The sequence below is a fragment of the Ursus arctos genome, unplaced genomic scaffold (assembly GCF_023065955.2).
Source record: "Ursus arctos isolate Adak ecotype North America unplaced genomic scaffold, UrsArc2.0 scaffold_1, whole genome shotgun sequence".
Lineage (NCBI taxonomy): Eukaryota > Metazoa > Chordata > Mammalia > Carnivora > Ursidae > Ursus > Ursus arctos.
In genome coordinates this window covers 100,448,023-100,463,276 of record NW_026622763.1, presented here as the reverse complement: position 1 = coordinate 100,463,276, position 15,254 = coordinate 100,448,023, and the positions used below count along the sequence as shown (strand labels likewise).

Sequence of the window (15,254 nt, the reverse complement as noted above, 5' to 3'; positions counted from 1 at the left end):
GCGCAGCTGCTAGGAGGGGATCAGGGTCCTTGGGAGCCCTCAGGCCTGCAGGGGGACAGTAAGCAGGGCCTTCCACTCAAGTGCTTACCTTTCTGATGTACGTTTCTCTGACATCTCTTTTTAATTCTTGTCCAGGCATGGCCTTTCTTTTTTCCTTCAAACAAAAGAGAGTAAAGTTAATCATTCAGAGCTGTAAATATAATTCTCAAAGCCATATATGTTAGTAGTTTCACATACTTTTTCAGGCCACAAGAACAGGGCAAAATTCTTAACTACCAGTGCAGCAGTGTGGGGCTGATTGCAGAGTCATATTTTATTCCATGTGGACTTGAGAGACTATAGGAGATGAGCTTCCTTTGAAAATGAAAAAACAACCACAAAAAAAACCACTAAAATTGGAAAATAAGCTCCTGCTGGTGTCTTATCCTGAATGACCATTGTCGGGGGTATATGTCAATATATTTCCTCTTCAAGTGTCTTCCAGTACATTCAAATGTGCCATGAGGAGGCACACGCCTCATAGCTGGATGGTGTCATGGATAATATGCCATGCTGGAGGCAGGGAGGCACTCTTAGCGTTGATGGGGAGACTTAAAACAATCTCTGTACTTGTAGTTGTGACACAAATCCTCCCACTTCCGTGCCATCTAGTGCCCGGAGCTCCTGGAGAACTTAAAGAAACTGCAGCAGATTCTGTGTTGTGTTTTGCTTTCTTGTGCATGATACGAACACATAGGAGTAAGAGAAGACCACTGGCACTGGGTAAATAGAGATCTTATCTTGTCACCACTGTGAAATAAAAATAGCCAGCTACTAGATTTTTATTGCCAAGAGTGAAGACCCAGTCCATGGATGGAGGCCTTATGACTCCCACTTGAGATTCCCATTCCATTCGGAGGTGGGTCAACTCAGACTCCAGGACTTACAGGGCAGGAAGGGCCTACAAATAAAAAGCCTTGCTCATCAAATGAAACTGGTAGGTTCAAGAATTCTGGGACTTTGCCCCATTGGCACCTCAGCTTTCCATGACCCTTCCCAGCTCTATGCAGGGGCTATGGTTGTGTGCCAGGCTCATGACTCCTCATGGACCTGCTTGTCTCCCGTGGGGAGAGCCACATCACACGGGACTTTGTTCCTGACTGCTCCCAGGACACTGATCAGGACTTGAGTCCCTCTGGGGGCTATGGGCGGTGCCTCAACACCACGCACACTTCAGCTTACAGACCAGCTGCCTCTGGCCACACCACTGTGGCCCTAGAAACTCATATGTATCAAGAGCATGGCTGAACTCTTAATAGTCTGCAATGGTGGGCCCTTTATCAAAAAAGCTACTTCCAGTGCACTGATTGTCTGACTCTATGTCCCTCATCTCCTCCTGTCCACTTAACTCTGGAAGGCTCCTTGGTCACTGAAGGCAGCTGTCCCCAGAAAGGGATCAGCTCCTTCCTGCATCACGACCAGGATAAAAGTGATGGGGGATTAATGGTGTTAGAGAGACCAGTTCTGAAAATTCAGGATTCTCTTCTGCCTGCTCTTGGAGATGATGCCTTGTTCTTTCCCCTACCAGTCTGGAGGGCAGAGCCTTCAGAGAGCCTAGGGGATTCAGATTTAACTCTGATCTGATTACATTTACATTTTATGAAAATGCCTTTGCCCCACTTGCATCTGACCCTCTGGATAAAAGGTCTGAATGGGAATAGGAGATCATTTGGAAAGGAGATGAAGTTACAGCCGCTGGAACAGTACACACAGATTTTGTGGCAGTAAAGGAAGAGCAAAAATCTAGACATCTGAGGGGGGAACCCCATAAAGCCTAGCAGGTATGGTGGAAGGGGAAGCATTAATGGTATTTTCCTTGCAGAACTGCCCTGAATCCTACCTCCAGAGAGAAACCACCCCAGTACATACCTCTACCACAGAGATGAGGAGTCTGGCATTCTGCATCAGACACGAGAAAACAGGGATAGGCCCCAGCGTCTGCACATCCCATACAAGATTTCTCTAGACATCATCCTCATCCCCACTCTCAGTCATTGGGGTGGGGTGGGGGAGGCAGATGCCACTTGGTTGGTGTCATGGACAAAGAGGACATTCCTCAGGAAGTGCCCCCCCCAAAATGAACCCTACCCCCAAATCAAGGACTAGATGCAATGAATGAAACTGGGACCTCAAGTTTAGAGCCCGCCAGGGGCCTACGTTGGAGGCACCTTCCATCTTCCCCTGGTTGATGTATGTTCCATTAGGGGACCTTAGCAACTGTAAACGCTTCCCTTTCAGGGCCACCGTGTGTGCCCTTGGAATTGCACTTCCTGTGTGTAAGCCAGGCATTCACTTGCCTCCTTATGCAAACACGGTAAATTATAGCCTAGGGTGGTCATTAGAGATCTAAATCATTTATGCCTTATGAAATTTGTTAAATACTTCAGGAAACAAACTGAATGGATTTGGTCTTAGCCCACAGTGGCCAAATTAATCAAAATGGCTGATTCAGTGGTGTCTTCATGGGGAAATTTGCCAGAATTGCCAGAATCTGTGTGAGGTGAATTTGTTGGGAGGCAATCTTCCTTGGCATTTCCACATACCTCAAACGATCTCTGTAAGGATGTTTGAATAACAAACAGCCTTGGAAGCCAGAGATAATGTAACCCTCTAGACCAGGGAGTGGATTTGTTTACTGACCTGTATAAAATAGAAAAACGTCTCCCTACTCTCCCCAGAGCCTTCGGCTCAGGGCATGATCCCGGCGTTATGGGATGGAGCCCCACATCAGGCTCCTCCGCTGTGAGCCTGCTTCTTCCTCTCCCACTCCCCCTGCTTGTGTTCCCTCTCTCGCTGGCTGTCTCTATCTCTGTCGAATAAATAAAATCTTTTAAAAAAAATAAAAATAAGTTTAAAAAAAAGAAAGAAAGAAAGAAAGAGAAAGAAAGAAAAGAAAAGAGAAAAAAGAAAAAAAAAAAAAGAAGGGGAAGTCCCACTACAGCCAAAACCCCGTCCTCCTCAGAGGAAATGGCAGGTATTCCGATTGGCTACACGTTCCAGAAAGGCCACATACAAGAGGAAGTATTCAGCAGCTAAATCCAGGGTTGAAAAGTAAAAGGAGAAGGTTCTTGCTATTGTCACAAAACCAGAGTGGTGGTACTCAAGTGGTTAAACGTCACAAAATATCTAGGTATTATCCTACTGAAGATGAGCCTCGAAAGCTGTTGAGCCACAGCAGAAAGCCTTTCAGTCGGCATGTGAGAAAACTGCAAGCTAGCATCACTCCTGGGACCATTGTGATCATCCTCACTGGGCACCACGGAAGCAAGAGGGTAGTTTTCCTGAAGCCACTGAGCAGCGGCTTGCTACTTGTGATCAGACCTCTGGCCCTCAATCAAATTCCCCTGGTAGAACGCACCAGAAGTTTGTCATTGCCACCTCCACCAAATTGTATCAGCGGTGTGAAAATCCCAAAACGTGTCACTGAAACTTATTTCAAGAAGAAGCTGTGTAAACCCTGACACCAGGAAGGTGAGATTTGTGACACAGCGAAAGAGAAATATGAGATTAGACAGCAGCACAAATTTGATCAGAAAACTGTGGACTCACAAATTCTGCCAAAAATCAAAATTGTTCCTCAGCTTCACAGCTGTGTTTTCTCTCACAAATGGAGTTTGTCCTCAGAAACTGGTGTTACTAAATTTCTTACAGAGAACCTAATTAAATAACCGATCATATAAAAAGGTAAAAGAAACAAGAGTGAACACATAAAATAACAAAAACATATTTTTAATTTAAGTAAACATCAACTGCAAAAATGGTAATAGTTTCAACATTTGTGATGAAAGAAAATTAAAAAGAAAATGTTACACAACAGTAGCTGTGTGATGATGAAATGCTGGATATGTAATGAATCCGCATGCTCAGACAGTCTACATCTTTTGGGATTGAGGCACGGTAAAGAGATGACAGAAATTTCATACCAAATTTCCAAACAGCAGAGGAAAGGGGGGAATATAGAATTCAATCTCAATCAATCAGAAAGCAGGACATGAACATTAAAAACACAGAAAAAGAATGGTCAACAACAACATAGAAGATATAAATCCACATATCTCAGAATCCATGATAAATGCAAACAAAACTGAACTATGAAAAGATTAAGATTATCAGAGAAGATTATAAAAAACTAAGTATTGTAATAGGAAACATAAAACACAGCTGTACAAGAAGGATTGATGAAAAGGGAGTAAAAAACATCCAAAAAATAAAACGTTAAAAGTTCAAATAACAATATTAGCTTCCCAAGAAAGAGATTTTAAAGTAAAAAAAAAAAGAGTAAGGATAAAGAAGGACAACGTATGGTTAGAAAAATTCACTAAGTCAAGACAATCATGAATAGCCTCGAAGTATTTAAAGTAAAACAACAGAATAAGGAGGAATTGGCAAACATACAGTCATGTGGGAGAACGGAACACATCTCTGTGCAAACCCAATGCAGCTTAATTTAGAAGATTTAGACAAGAGGGTGTAGTATTGGCATAAAGATAGACATGCAGATAAGTAGAAAAGGAAGTCCAAAAATACACCCAAACATATATGGGCTACTGACTTACAACAAGGATGTCAAGGTAATTAACTCACTAATTCAACGCACAAATGGTCTGAACAACTGGCTATCTGAATGCCAAAGAAAGAAAGAAAGAAAGGAGGGAAGAAGGAAGGAAGGAAGGAAGGAAGGAAGGAAGGAAGGAAGGAAGGAAGGAAGGGGGAGGGAGGAAGGAAGGAAGGGGGAGGGAGGAAGAAAGAATCCTTATCTCATACCACATGCAAAAATTAACTCAAACTGGATCACGGATCTAAATGTAAGAGCTAAAAACCATCAAAGTTCTTGAAGAAAATAGAGTATCTTGAGCAAAGATTTCTTACATAGAACTGAAAAGTCACAGATTATAAAAAATACTGTTAGACCTCAATCTAAATTTTGCTCTTTGACACTGCTAAGAAAATGAACAGAGCAGCTACAGACTGTATGGCATATAACCAACAAAGGACTCGTATCCAGAACATATTAACAACTTTACAACTAGAAAATAGACAACCCAAATAAATATGGGTGAAAGATTTGAATGGACACTTCACTAAATGAGATCTATGGGTGGCAAATAAATACATAAGAAGATGTTCAGCACCATTACTCATTAAGAAAATGCAAATTAAAACTATGAATTACCATTACGCGCCTATGAGGACGGCTAAAATTAAGATTAGCAATACCGAGTGTTGGTAAATATACGGAGTAATCGGAACTTTCATACATTGCTGGTGGGAATAAAAAAGGTACAACAACATAAAAAATACTTTGGCAGATCCTTAGAATGTTGAACATGCACTTATGTTCATATCACCTAGTATATCACTCTTACGTATTTACCTAAGAAAAATTAAATCTTATGTCCACCCAAAGATTTGTATGTACAAGTTCCTAGAAGCTGTATTTGCGATAGCCCAAAACTGGAAACCACTCAACGTCTACCAACAGGCGAGGAGATCTGTGGAATATCCACATAATGAAATACTTCTCAGAAGTAAAAATGGAGTAACTAGTGATACATGTACCAACATGCACGTGTCTCAAAAGCTTTACACTAAATGAAAGGGCCACATGTTGAAAAACTATGTACTGTATGAATTCATTTATATGAAATTCCAGAAAAGATAAAACTATAGTGATAAAAACAGATCAGGTGTGGGGCACCTGGGTGGCACAGCAGTTAAGCGTCTGCCTTCGGCTCAGGGCGTGATCCCGGCGTTCTGGGATCGAGCCCCACATCAGGCTCCTCCGCTATGAGCCTGCTTCTTCCTCTCCCACTCCCCCTGCTTGTGTTCCCTCTCTCGCTGGCTGTCTCTATCTCTGTCGAACAAATAAATAAAAATCTTAAAAAAAACCAACAACAAACAGATCAGGTGTTGTCAAGAGCCAGAGGGTGGGGAAAGGGACCCAGGTCCCCTGGATGATGGAAATGTTACCTGTGATGATCGCGGGGGCATTACATGGCAGAGCACATCTGTTAAAACCCATCTAGTCATCCCTTAACAGTGATGACTGCTATGTATGAAATTGCATCTCAATAATGCTGATAAGAAAAGTAAAAATGTGCAAGATCTACGGAAAGAAAACTAAAACTTTGAAGAACATAAAAGGTGATCTGAATAAACATGTGGTTCGTTCTCTTTCAATTCTACCCAAATTAACCAGCAAGTTCAACGTATTTTTCAGTCAGGGTCCCAATGGAATTGGGGAGGTGTTGGGGGAAAATCTTGACTGATTCTGAAACATCCACAGTGAACAAGCCAGGATTACTGAACTTTTGAAATCTTGTTCTTTTCTAATGCTCCTCCCTGCATGTTTTACTTTTTTCCTTGCAAAAGAAAACATAATGGATAGGAATAGCAAAATATACTTGAGAGCTTTGTAACTGAACCAATTTGCTACGTATTAGAAATAAACGGACCAGTGTTTCCGAGTAGAGTGCAGGCACAGTTTCGTGAATACAAGGAAAGGCACATATAAAGGGCATTTCACGTCATGAAGAAAAAAGCATTGGGGTTATCTCTTGAAATTACTGTCTCACGTCATCCACAAAAAGGTGAATTATAGATTTAAACATTAAAAAGTATTAAGTACGTCAGATATTCTGGAAACAAATATAAGTATTTTTAAAATTTTGAGGTGGGAAATATCTCATAAATTTTAATTATAACCTAGAAAATATAAAGGAAAAGCCTGACAGATTTTACGATGTAAAATCTCCCAACTTCCTTAGGACAAAAGCTAATACCAACCAAAAAGAATAACATCAAACAAAACAAAATAATAACATAGATTTGGCAAAATGTGATATATATATTAATAGTCCTATGTTTGTTCAGCATGGTTAAAAAAAAAAAAAAAGGCCCGCAGGATTGTATCCCTAGCAAGGCATGTGTCCCAGGCATTTCTAGGAGAAAAACAAGCGACCAGTAATAACTGAAAAATGCTCCAACCACAACAAAAATGAAAACAATGCAAATTAACACAGGAATGAAATAAAAACTTTTACAGGTCAAATGTTAAATGCTTGTAATGTTTTGTGCATGAAATACTGATTTAAGGTAAAGAAAATGTAACAGTATGAACAGATTGATTCAGATTTATGATAAAATTCTAGATGTGTTAATATACACATAGAAAAAAATCTGGAAAGATATACATGAAATTTACAAAGATCATGTATTTTACTTTTTTAATATTTAAAGATTAATTTCCTTATTAATTGAGAGAGAACATGCAAGCACACATGCACAGGCACGTGGGGGGAGGGGCAGAGGAAGAGGGAGAGAGAAACCCAAGCAGACCCCAGGCTAAGCAAGGAGCCCTACCCGGGGCTCAATCCCATGACCCCAAGATCACCACCCAAGCCAAAACCAAGAGTCCAATGCTCAACCGACTTTGCCACCCAGGTGCCCCAACAAAGATCATATATTTAAAAAAAAACAAAAACAAAAACAAACATAAAGATGTAAGCATTTTGAAAAAAATGTAAATTACTATTTTAAAAGATGGAATCTATCCATATAAATGTGAAATATTCCTTTTTTAATTTTTCTGGTCTTACGAAAAGTGTTAGTTCTCTATTGTTACTATAATAAATTGCCATAAATTGTGGCTTAAAACAACACAAATTTATTATCTTATCTTTCTGAAGGTCAGAAATCTGACACAAGTCCCATAGGGCTAAAATCAAGGTGTCTACAGGGCTTTGCTCCTTCCTGGAGGCTACAGGGGATAATCCAGTTCTTTACCTTTTCCAGCTTCTGAACGCTGCCACAGTTCTTGGCTCACTGCCCCCGGCCTTCATCTTCAAACCGGCCACACTGCATTGCTCTGATCTTATCCCATCATCACATATCCCTTTCTCCACAGCAGGAAAGGGTTTCTGATTTTAAGGGCCCATGTGACTTGATTGGGGCCACCCACATAATCCAGAACAATCTCTGCATCTCAAGATACCTCGCTTCATCACACCCTCAGCACCTCTTGCCATGTGAAGGGACTGGTTCCAGGTTCCAGAGATTAGGACATGGACGTCCCTGTTTCTGTTGATAGAAGATCCTTAGGGATCATAGCACTCCTGTGTCTGTCATGGGGATCTCCTCCATTAGACAGACTCTTCCACAGATCTTTCCTATACAATCATGTAACTATTTTTTACTTCTGCAGAACTCTGAGGGGATCTGTGAGTCACATACTTAATCCCAAAGACCCTTTTCCTTGTGCCTGAATACTCTGACTGTTCACTACTTCTGGTGCGTTAGCAGAAAGTGGTAACGCCGTACTCTTGGTTGTCACTACAGACAACATTTACCTGACAGGGAAGCTACAAATTTTAGCAACTTTTGCAGCTTGGAAAGGCTGAGAATTTTTCAAATCATCAAGTCCCGACTCCTTTTGCTAAGCAGTTCTTCCTTCAGTTTACCTCTTTCCCCTTACATTTTACTATGAGCAGCAAAATGAAACCAGTTGCACCCTTATCACTTGGCTTAGAAACCTCCTTCGCTATTTAACCAGAAAGTTCGGCCTTCCACATTCTTGGCAGGACAGAATTTTGCTGAGCTTTCTGCCACTATATACTAAGGATCCCCTTTTCTCTAGTTTCCAAAAACGTGTTCTTTATTTCCTCCAGAGCCCTCACCAGTGACACCTTGACCTTCCATATTTCTACCAAGTCTTCATGATGATTTGCATAACCTCTAAGACAAAACAGTCTTTCTCTACCAGGTTCTGCACTTCCAAGCTTTCTCTAGCAGAGTCTTCAGCCCCATAGTCTTAACAAAGTGCTCATGGCAATCTAGAAATCTAGACATTTTCTATCACTCCACTTAAAATTCTTCCCTCTGCCCACTGTCCAATTCCAAAACCATTTCCACAATTTGAGGAGTGTGTTACAGGTGCCTCCACCTCTAAACCAAAGTCTGTACTGCTCTTCTATCGGTGCCATAACAAATGACTATAAATGTAGTGGCTTAAAACAACATAAATTTATTATCTCACAGTTATGTTGACTAGAAGTCTGACAAGGGTCAATAGGCCTTCATTCCTTTCTAGAAGCTGTACAGTAGAATACATTTCCTTGACTTTCCCAGCTTCCAGAGGTCTTCTACATTCCTGATTCCTTTCCTCCCTCTTCCTGCCCCTCCAGCCAGCAATATGGTATCTCTCGATGACTATCTTCCATGGCCACTCCCCCTCTCTCCACAGCCAGGAACAGCTATTCCATTATATTGGGTGTACCCAGATAATCCAGAACAATCTCCTCTTCCAAGGTCCCTACCTTAATTATATCTGTAAAATCTCTTTGCCACGTAAGATAATAGATAATACAAGTTCCAGAGATTAAGATATGGACATCTTTGGGCGGACATCATATTATTACCACTTATTATTGTAAATAGTAATAATGCAACTCTAGCATTAAAAACCTCATTTTTAACATCAAAAGCAAGTAAAATCTTATGTGCTCTTACTTCTCTTCCTCTTGCGTTTTCCCGAAGCAGAGTTGTTTCCAAGATCCACGGTGTCTAGAGAATAACAGGTGAGGGTGAGGAAACAGAAATTAATAAGTAAAAGTTACAAATTTTAGGATTATTCATACTGCAGAAGACTTGAATTTATAAAGATGTTTGGGTTATCATTTTTCTCTTCTAAAGGGACTAAAAACCTACTGAATTGAGAAGTGCGAGTCGAGGATGGGCCTGGAGTTTGCATTTAATGCTAGAGTTGCATTATTTCCTTTGTTTCTCAACAGTACTTGCCAAAACACTCTGAAATACCTATGCGCTTCAGTTTACTCAGGGATCTTTCTCTAGGTCTTAAGATTTTTGTAAGGATTAAATAAAATCTTATGTGCAAACATTTACGGGAAATCACTAAATAGACCAGCGACACGCTAGAGGGCATCCATCAGAAATATGTGCTGGGTTAAGAATAGTCTTTTCTCCTGGGGCCCCTGCCTGGCACAGCAGTTAAGCGTCTGCCTTCGGCTCAGGGCATGATCCCGGCGTTGTGGGATCGAGTCCCACATCAGGCTCCTCCGCTATGAGCCTGCTTCTTCCTCTCCCACTCCCCCTGCTTGTGTTCCCTCTCTTGCTGGCTGTCTCTATCCAATAAATAAATAAAATCTTAAAAAAAAAAAAAAAAGAATAGTCTTTTCTCCTGACAAGTAAGTGGCATCACTAGTTGTCTTTTAAGATTTTTCTAAGGTTGTGACAAAATGACATTGTTATCTACTAGCAGAAGTATGCTTGGCTTTCTTGGGCTCCACAGAAGATGGAAATCACTGTATAAATACAAGCCTTTACTATCAGTAGACTAATGCAGCAAACAGGATACTGCCATCTTTAAGAGCGTATTTCTACTACGTCACTCATGTGTAATCAGCAGGGCCCATCCTGTTAAACACGACTTTATGATCATCTCTTGCCTCTCTACCATTCCCCAAAGAGTCAGGTCAAGCAACACAGAGAACAGGATACTGGGATGGACCAGACCACCTGCCACCACCCTGCCTGTAGAGCCACCCCCCATCCCACAACCCTCCGGTAGCCTTACCCATCGTGTCACATGCTTGGCTACTTGCAGTACTTGCTTCTGGACCTTCTGTCACATCTTTTGAGAAGCAGATAACACAGGAACACTTCTTATTTCCATATGCTGGTAGCTCTGCTCCTCGGCCAAAATTGTGATGTATGAAGACTTTCATTTACCCCAGGGATCCCCTTCTCTGTACCCTTCCTGATCTCCCCTTCTCTGCTTCTTCCTCTGAAATCTTCCATTGACCTCCCCATCGCTGGCCTTTCCTGTAAGTCTCCCTTTTTCCCTCCCTTGCCTTTTTCTCTGTATCAGCCTCTGTTTCTGTTTTTATTATTCTTTAAGTCATAATTACCTTGTCCATCATTGGGTAGTAGGCTGGAAGTAAGCTCTTCTGATTCTTCCTCTCTATTCATTTGGAGAGTTTCTAGTTCACCAGATACTAAAGAGAAGCAAGCAAATTACAGTCCATGGATCCTGAAACAGTGTTGAGGGAAGAGTTTCTGGTGCTTTCATGGTGCACCCTGATATTCTGAGCTAAAACGAATTGCCTTCTGGGAAAAGACTACACCTGCTCCAATAATCACAGCCTAGAGCTGCCAAAGCCATGCTTTTCCCATCTTTTGTACCTCATTCTTCTTCCTCTACTCCTACTTTTCTACCTGTAGCCCTAAGAATAAAGTAAAAAGATCTAACCCTTCCAGGAAAAACCAACTGTTCTTTGAAAACTGTAAAAAGTAATTAGCAGAATGGGTTTTAAACTCATCCCAATTGGCCCATCACTGCTTACATCACTAACCACATTTAAAGCCAACCAATCAGTGACAGGCTTACACTTCTGAAAATCGGCCAATCAGCAACAGCCACACTCCAGAAAGCCTATGTCTATGACTAAATGATTACCTAGTTATAAACACTCCCTGGGTCTGAAAGTCTGCAGTTACTGAGCTACAAGCTTCCTAAAACTCTACCTAAAAGCAATCTCCTTTTTAAAAGAAACTATGTCCTATGAGTACCATACTTCCTTCCACCATGCACCTTGCTTAGCAAGCAATAAATCCCTCTTTCAGCTTCAGATACGGCATGATGGTCTATCCCTCCAAAATTGGATTTCCCACCAAGCCATCTTGAAGACTCTTGTTTAGCAATGTCCTGTGGGATCCTTGGGCCAACAGGTGTAAATCCAGCACCTCTTGTGCCCAACTCCAGTTGTCTTCTGGATCAATCCATCTCAACAACGACTTAACGCTCTGACATGTTTTAGTGAGTTCTTATTTCTGAATTAATCTTAATACTTAAAGATATATATGCAATTAGACACAAAGTGGTTAGACATCTTGGTTTGGAAGTGCAGCATTTAGCAAATATTCTGTAAATATTTTTTATTCTTCTACTGTTTCATTTACTCTTAACTTTGGTCTATTTTTCCAAAGTTTTGTCTTATGTGTGTTTGTTTGCTCCTGATTTTCTTGTGCTTCTTGAATTTTAGAAGAAAGTTATCCAAAGCAAATAAATGGAGGCATAGACCTGGTAAGGCCCCTATGCAAAACTAATTAATGGATGTGGGTACATCAGACAGTAGTTAATTTGTGCAAAGATATTTGGTCACCCTTGGTCTTGAGTCCCTCCCAAAACCTCTTGTCAATTTGGCACATAATCTGAGGTCAACTACTATCATGTAATCAATCATATGTTCCCATTGTAGTCTCTGCTCAGTGGATGAACCCAATACTCCAGTCACTTGCAGAATACCATTCACACTAAGGACTGCATGTGGTGGCCTCATTGCTAGTTGTCATGGGTGTGTCTTGGCCAAAGCTACAGTCTCTCACTGACAGAACTCCACTTCCTCTTTGCCTCTCAGAATCATTCTTGCACTAATCTTAATAAATGGAAAAATTTCACCAAAGAGAACTTTGGGTTTTAAAGGGGAACTCTGGACATGTCAAAAGTAAACAGTGCCTTTGATAGTATTTCTATAAGAGAGAGAATGATGACCAAAAGTTCTCATGTCCCAACTGGTAATTGCTACTTTCAGACCATCATCTAACAGTTTCTTTCTTTTCATTAAAAAAAATCCCTATAAATCTAATAGGAAGGATCTATTCTGCGAACGAAACTACCAGATTAAGGGGCACCTGGCTGGCTCAGCCGGTTAAGCATCTGCCTTTGGCTCAGGTCATGATCTCAGGGTCCTGGGATCAAGCCCCATGTTATGCTCCCTGCTCAGCAGTGAGTCTGCTTCTCCTTCTCCCTCTGCCCCTGCCCCTTCCTGTGCTCTCTCTCACTCTCTCCAATAAATAAATAAAATCTTTAAAAAAAGAGAAAGAACCTACCAGATTAAATGTACTAAAGGAAGAATAACTTTAGAATTCCTAGAAAATTCTCCTACACATAATCAATTTATAATTGATCTGAACATTAGTATGTCTACACTATGCATGATTCAAGATCTGGATGCAATTGGCAAAGTTACGTATCTCTCACTTCTCTGTAGTGTTTAACCCAATTACTATAACTCTTTTCTAAAGCCAGATTCTTTTCTTTAAACATTATACTCAGCTTTGTTTGATGTCTCATTTTAGAAGAATAGCTTATATTATTTACTTGGGAAAGTCAATGGCTCATCTGGACTGTTACTTTCTAGAAATGTACTTAAGTCTCATTGTAGTAGGCATAACTCTCAATGTCCACTCAAGATTTCCTTCCCTGACCCCAGGGACTGTGAATATCATGAGATATTACCTCCATTTTTAGGTTATGCTATATGACAGAGTTGATGTTAAGAAAAAGAGATTATCAACATGAGAGAGAACCAATGCTGGTGAGGATGTGGAAAAAAGGAAGCCTTGGTGCACTCTTGGTAGAACTGTAATGTGGTATAGCCACTATGAAGAACAGTATGAGGGTTCTTCAAAAAACTAAAAATTAGAACCGCCATATCATCCAGCCATTCCACTTCTGGGTATATATCCGATGGAAACAAAATAAGTATATCAAGGAGATATCTGTGCCCCCATGTTCATTTCAGCATGGTTTACAATAGCCAAGACATGGAAACAACCTATGTGTCCATCAGCAGATGAATGGATAAGGAAAATGGGGTAGGTAGATACATACATACACAATGGAATATTATTCATCCATTTAAAAAAGGGAGGGAAATCCTCCCATTTGCCTCCCTTACCTGATCCACTTTCTGGTGATGAGCTCAACTCTTCCTGAGGTTCTTCTTCATCACACATTTCTAAACAGGCACTGCTACCTTCTGCACAGAACAAAATCCCTTAGTGGATGCAGCATATGACCAATGGAGACCATAGCAGGAAAACCCACCCTGACAACCAAGGTGGCTCAAATATCTTCGAGGTGGGAATGTCCCTGCCCTCAGACCCTCCTGTCTTTGAGTTCACCTGACCTGGGAGTTAATATGGCTCATGTCACTATCACCAGAGGCTGAGAATGGTCCACCTACCTCCCTTCCCATACACCTAATTCTCTCTCTCTCTCTTTTTTTTTTTTTTTTTTTTTTGGATCCTTTTCACTTGGCTTTACACATTTCTTCTGTATGTGTAAGTGAAGGGGAGCAGTGGAGGAGGGGAGAAATGAGGGGAAATTTTCCTCCTTGTAGACAGAAAAACAAAGATTCAGTTAGTGAAGTGGGAATTGAAATTGTACTTACCTTCCCCATCACATAGCAGTTGCCTGGGCACTTCCTCTGGTTCTTCTTCACCCATCCTTTGGGGAGCTTCAGGATTACAGGACCCTGAAGGGAAATAAGGAAATGAGCTGAGTCAGGATGTTCAGAGCGTAGGTGAGCTGCCCTTTGGGAAAAGGGACATCTGCTCCAAGGACCCCACCTGAGATTCAACTGAGCCCTCCTTCCTCTGTCTCTCCTACTCTCTGCTTCTCCATTTCCTTCCCGTATATCTGCCTCCAGACATTTCTGCTTCTGCACTAGGAGAATATTTGTGCATCTTTGATTTTGTGGGCTCCACTCCCCTGACTTCTCCTATCTCTTTACTTTTTCCTCAATGGTGATCTGAATCTTTTCTTTCCTGCTTATTCCTCCTAGCTCTGTTCTTCCAGGTCTCTCCAATCCCTAAAGCAGGGCCCATTCCTTCCATCACTGTCCCTTTTGATTTCTTCCCCTTCCTACTTGTATTCTTTATTTGTGAAGTAGAAGTTTCTCTGCTTTAGGTTCTGTTCTGTTCCCCCTGGGAGCCCTAGATCTCCCCTTGGACTCTTCTTAAGTGTGACCACGTTGACCCCTGCTAGCCTCACACAGCCTCTACCTGCGACGAGATGTTCAGGGCATGGGTCTCTGCTCTTCCTTCTACTTGATCTTAGGGAAAAACAAGTATGCTTCATCTGTGTTTCCCTGTCTTTCTCTAAGGAGGAATAAAAGCAGTTTCTCTAGCTAAGTCCTAAAGCTTCATGAGGAAATCTCACTTGCCAAAGTACTTTGAAAAGAAAAGAAGCACAAAATAACCCAATAACCTGATGACAAAAATGTGACAAAAACTATAAACGGGCTCAAGATCTTTCCTTCTGACAAGTAGATCTCAGCACCATGTTTCATTTGAAGCCTCTCCAAGGTTATAACAATATAATAATAATATTAAGAACTAGATACATACTTAAC

General features: G+C 41.1%; 1 protein-coding gene and 1 pseudogene across 8 annotated transcripts in view; one reads left to right on the top strand and one right to left on the bottom strand.

Moving 5' to 3' along the window:
* The window catches only part of LOC113250367 (nuclear body protein SP140-like protein), a 61,970-nt gene that overhangs the window by 17,742 nt on the left and 28,974 nt on the right, over positions 1-15,254 (bottom strand). For 6 of the 8 annotated variants that reach the window (XM_044380895.3, XM_048214094.2, XM_026491741.4 and 3 more), the window contains 6 exons: positions 14,292-14,375; positions 13,797-13,877; positions 10,965-11,051; positions 10,631-10,741; positions 9,547-9,600; positions 89-154 (listed from right to left, as the gene is read on the bottom strand). In XM_044380895.3, the coding sequence (XP_044236830.2) occupies positions 89-154; positions 9,547-9,600; positions 10,631-10,741; positions 10,965-11,051; positions 13,797-13,877; positions 14,292-14,375 (483 nt within the window). The remainder of the gene's footprint in view (positions 1-88; positions 155-9,546; positions 9,601-10,630; positions 10,742-10,964; positions 11,052-13,796; positions 13,878-14,291; positions 14,376-15,254) is intronic. The other 2 variants (XM_026491745.4, XM_057305483.1) reach the window with 2 other exon arrangements.
* Positions 2,928-3,699, top strand: LOC113247811 (60S ribosomal protein L6-like; annotated as a pseudogene).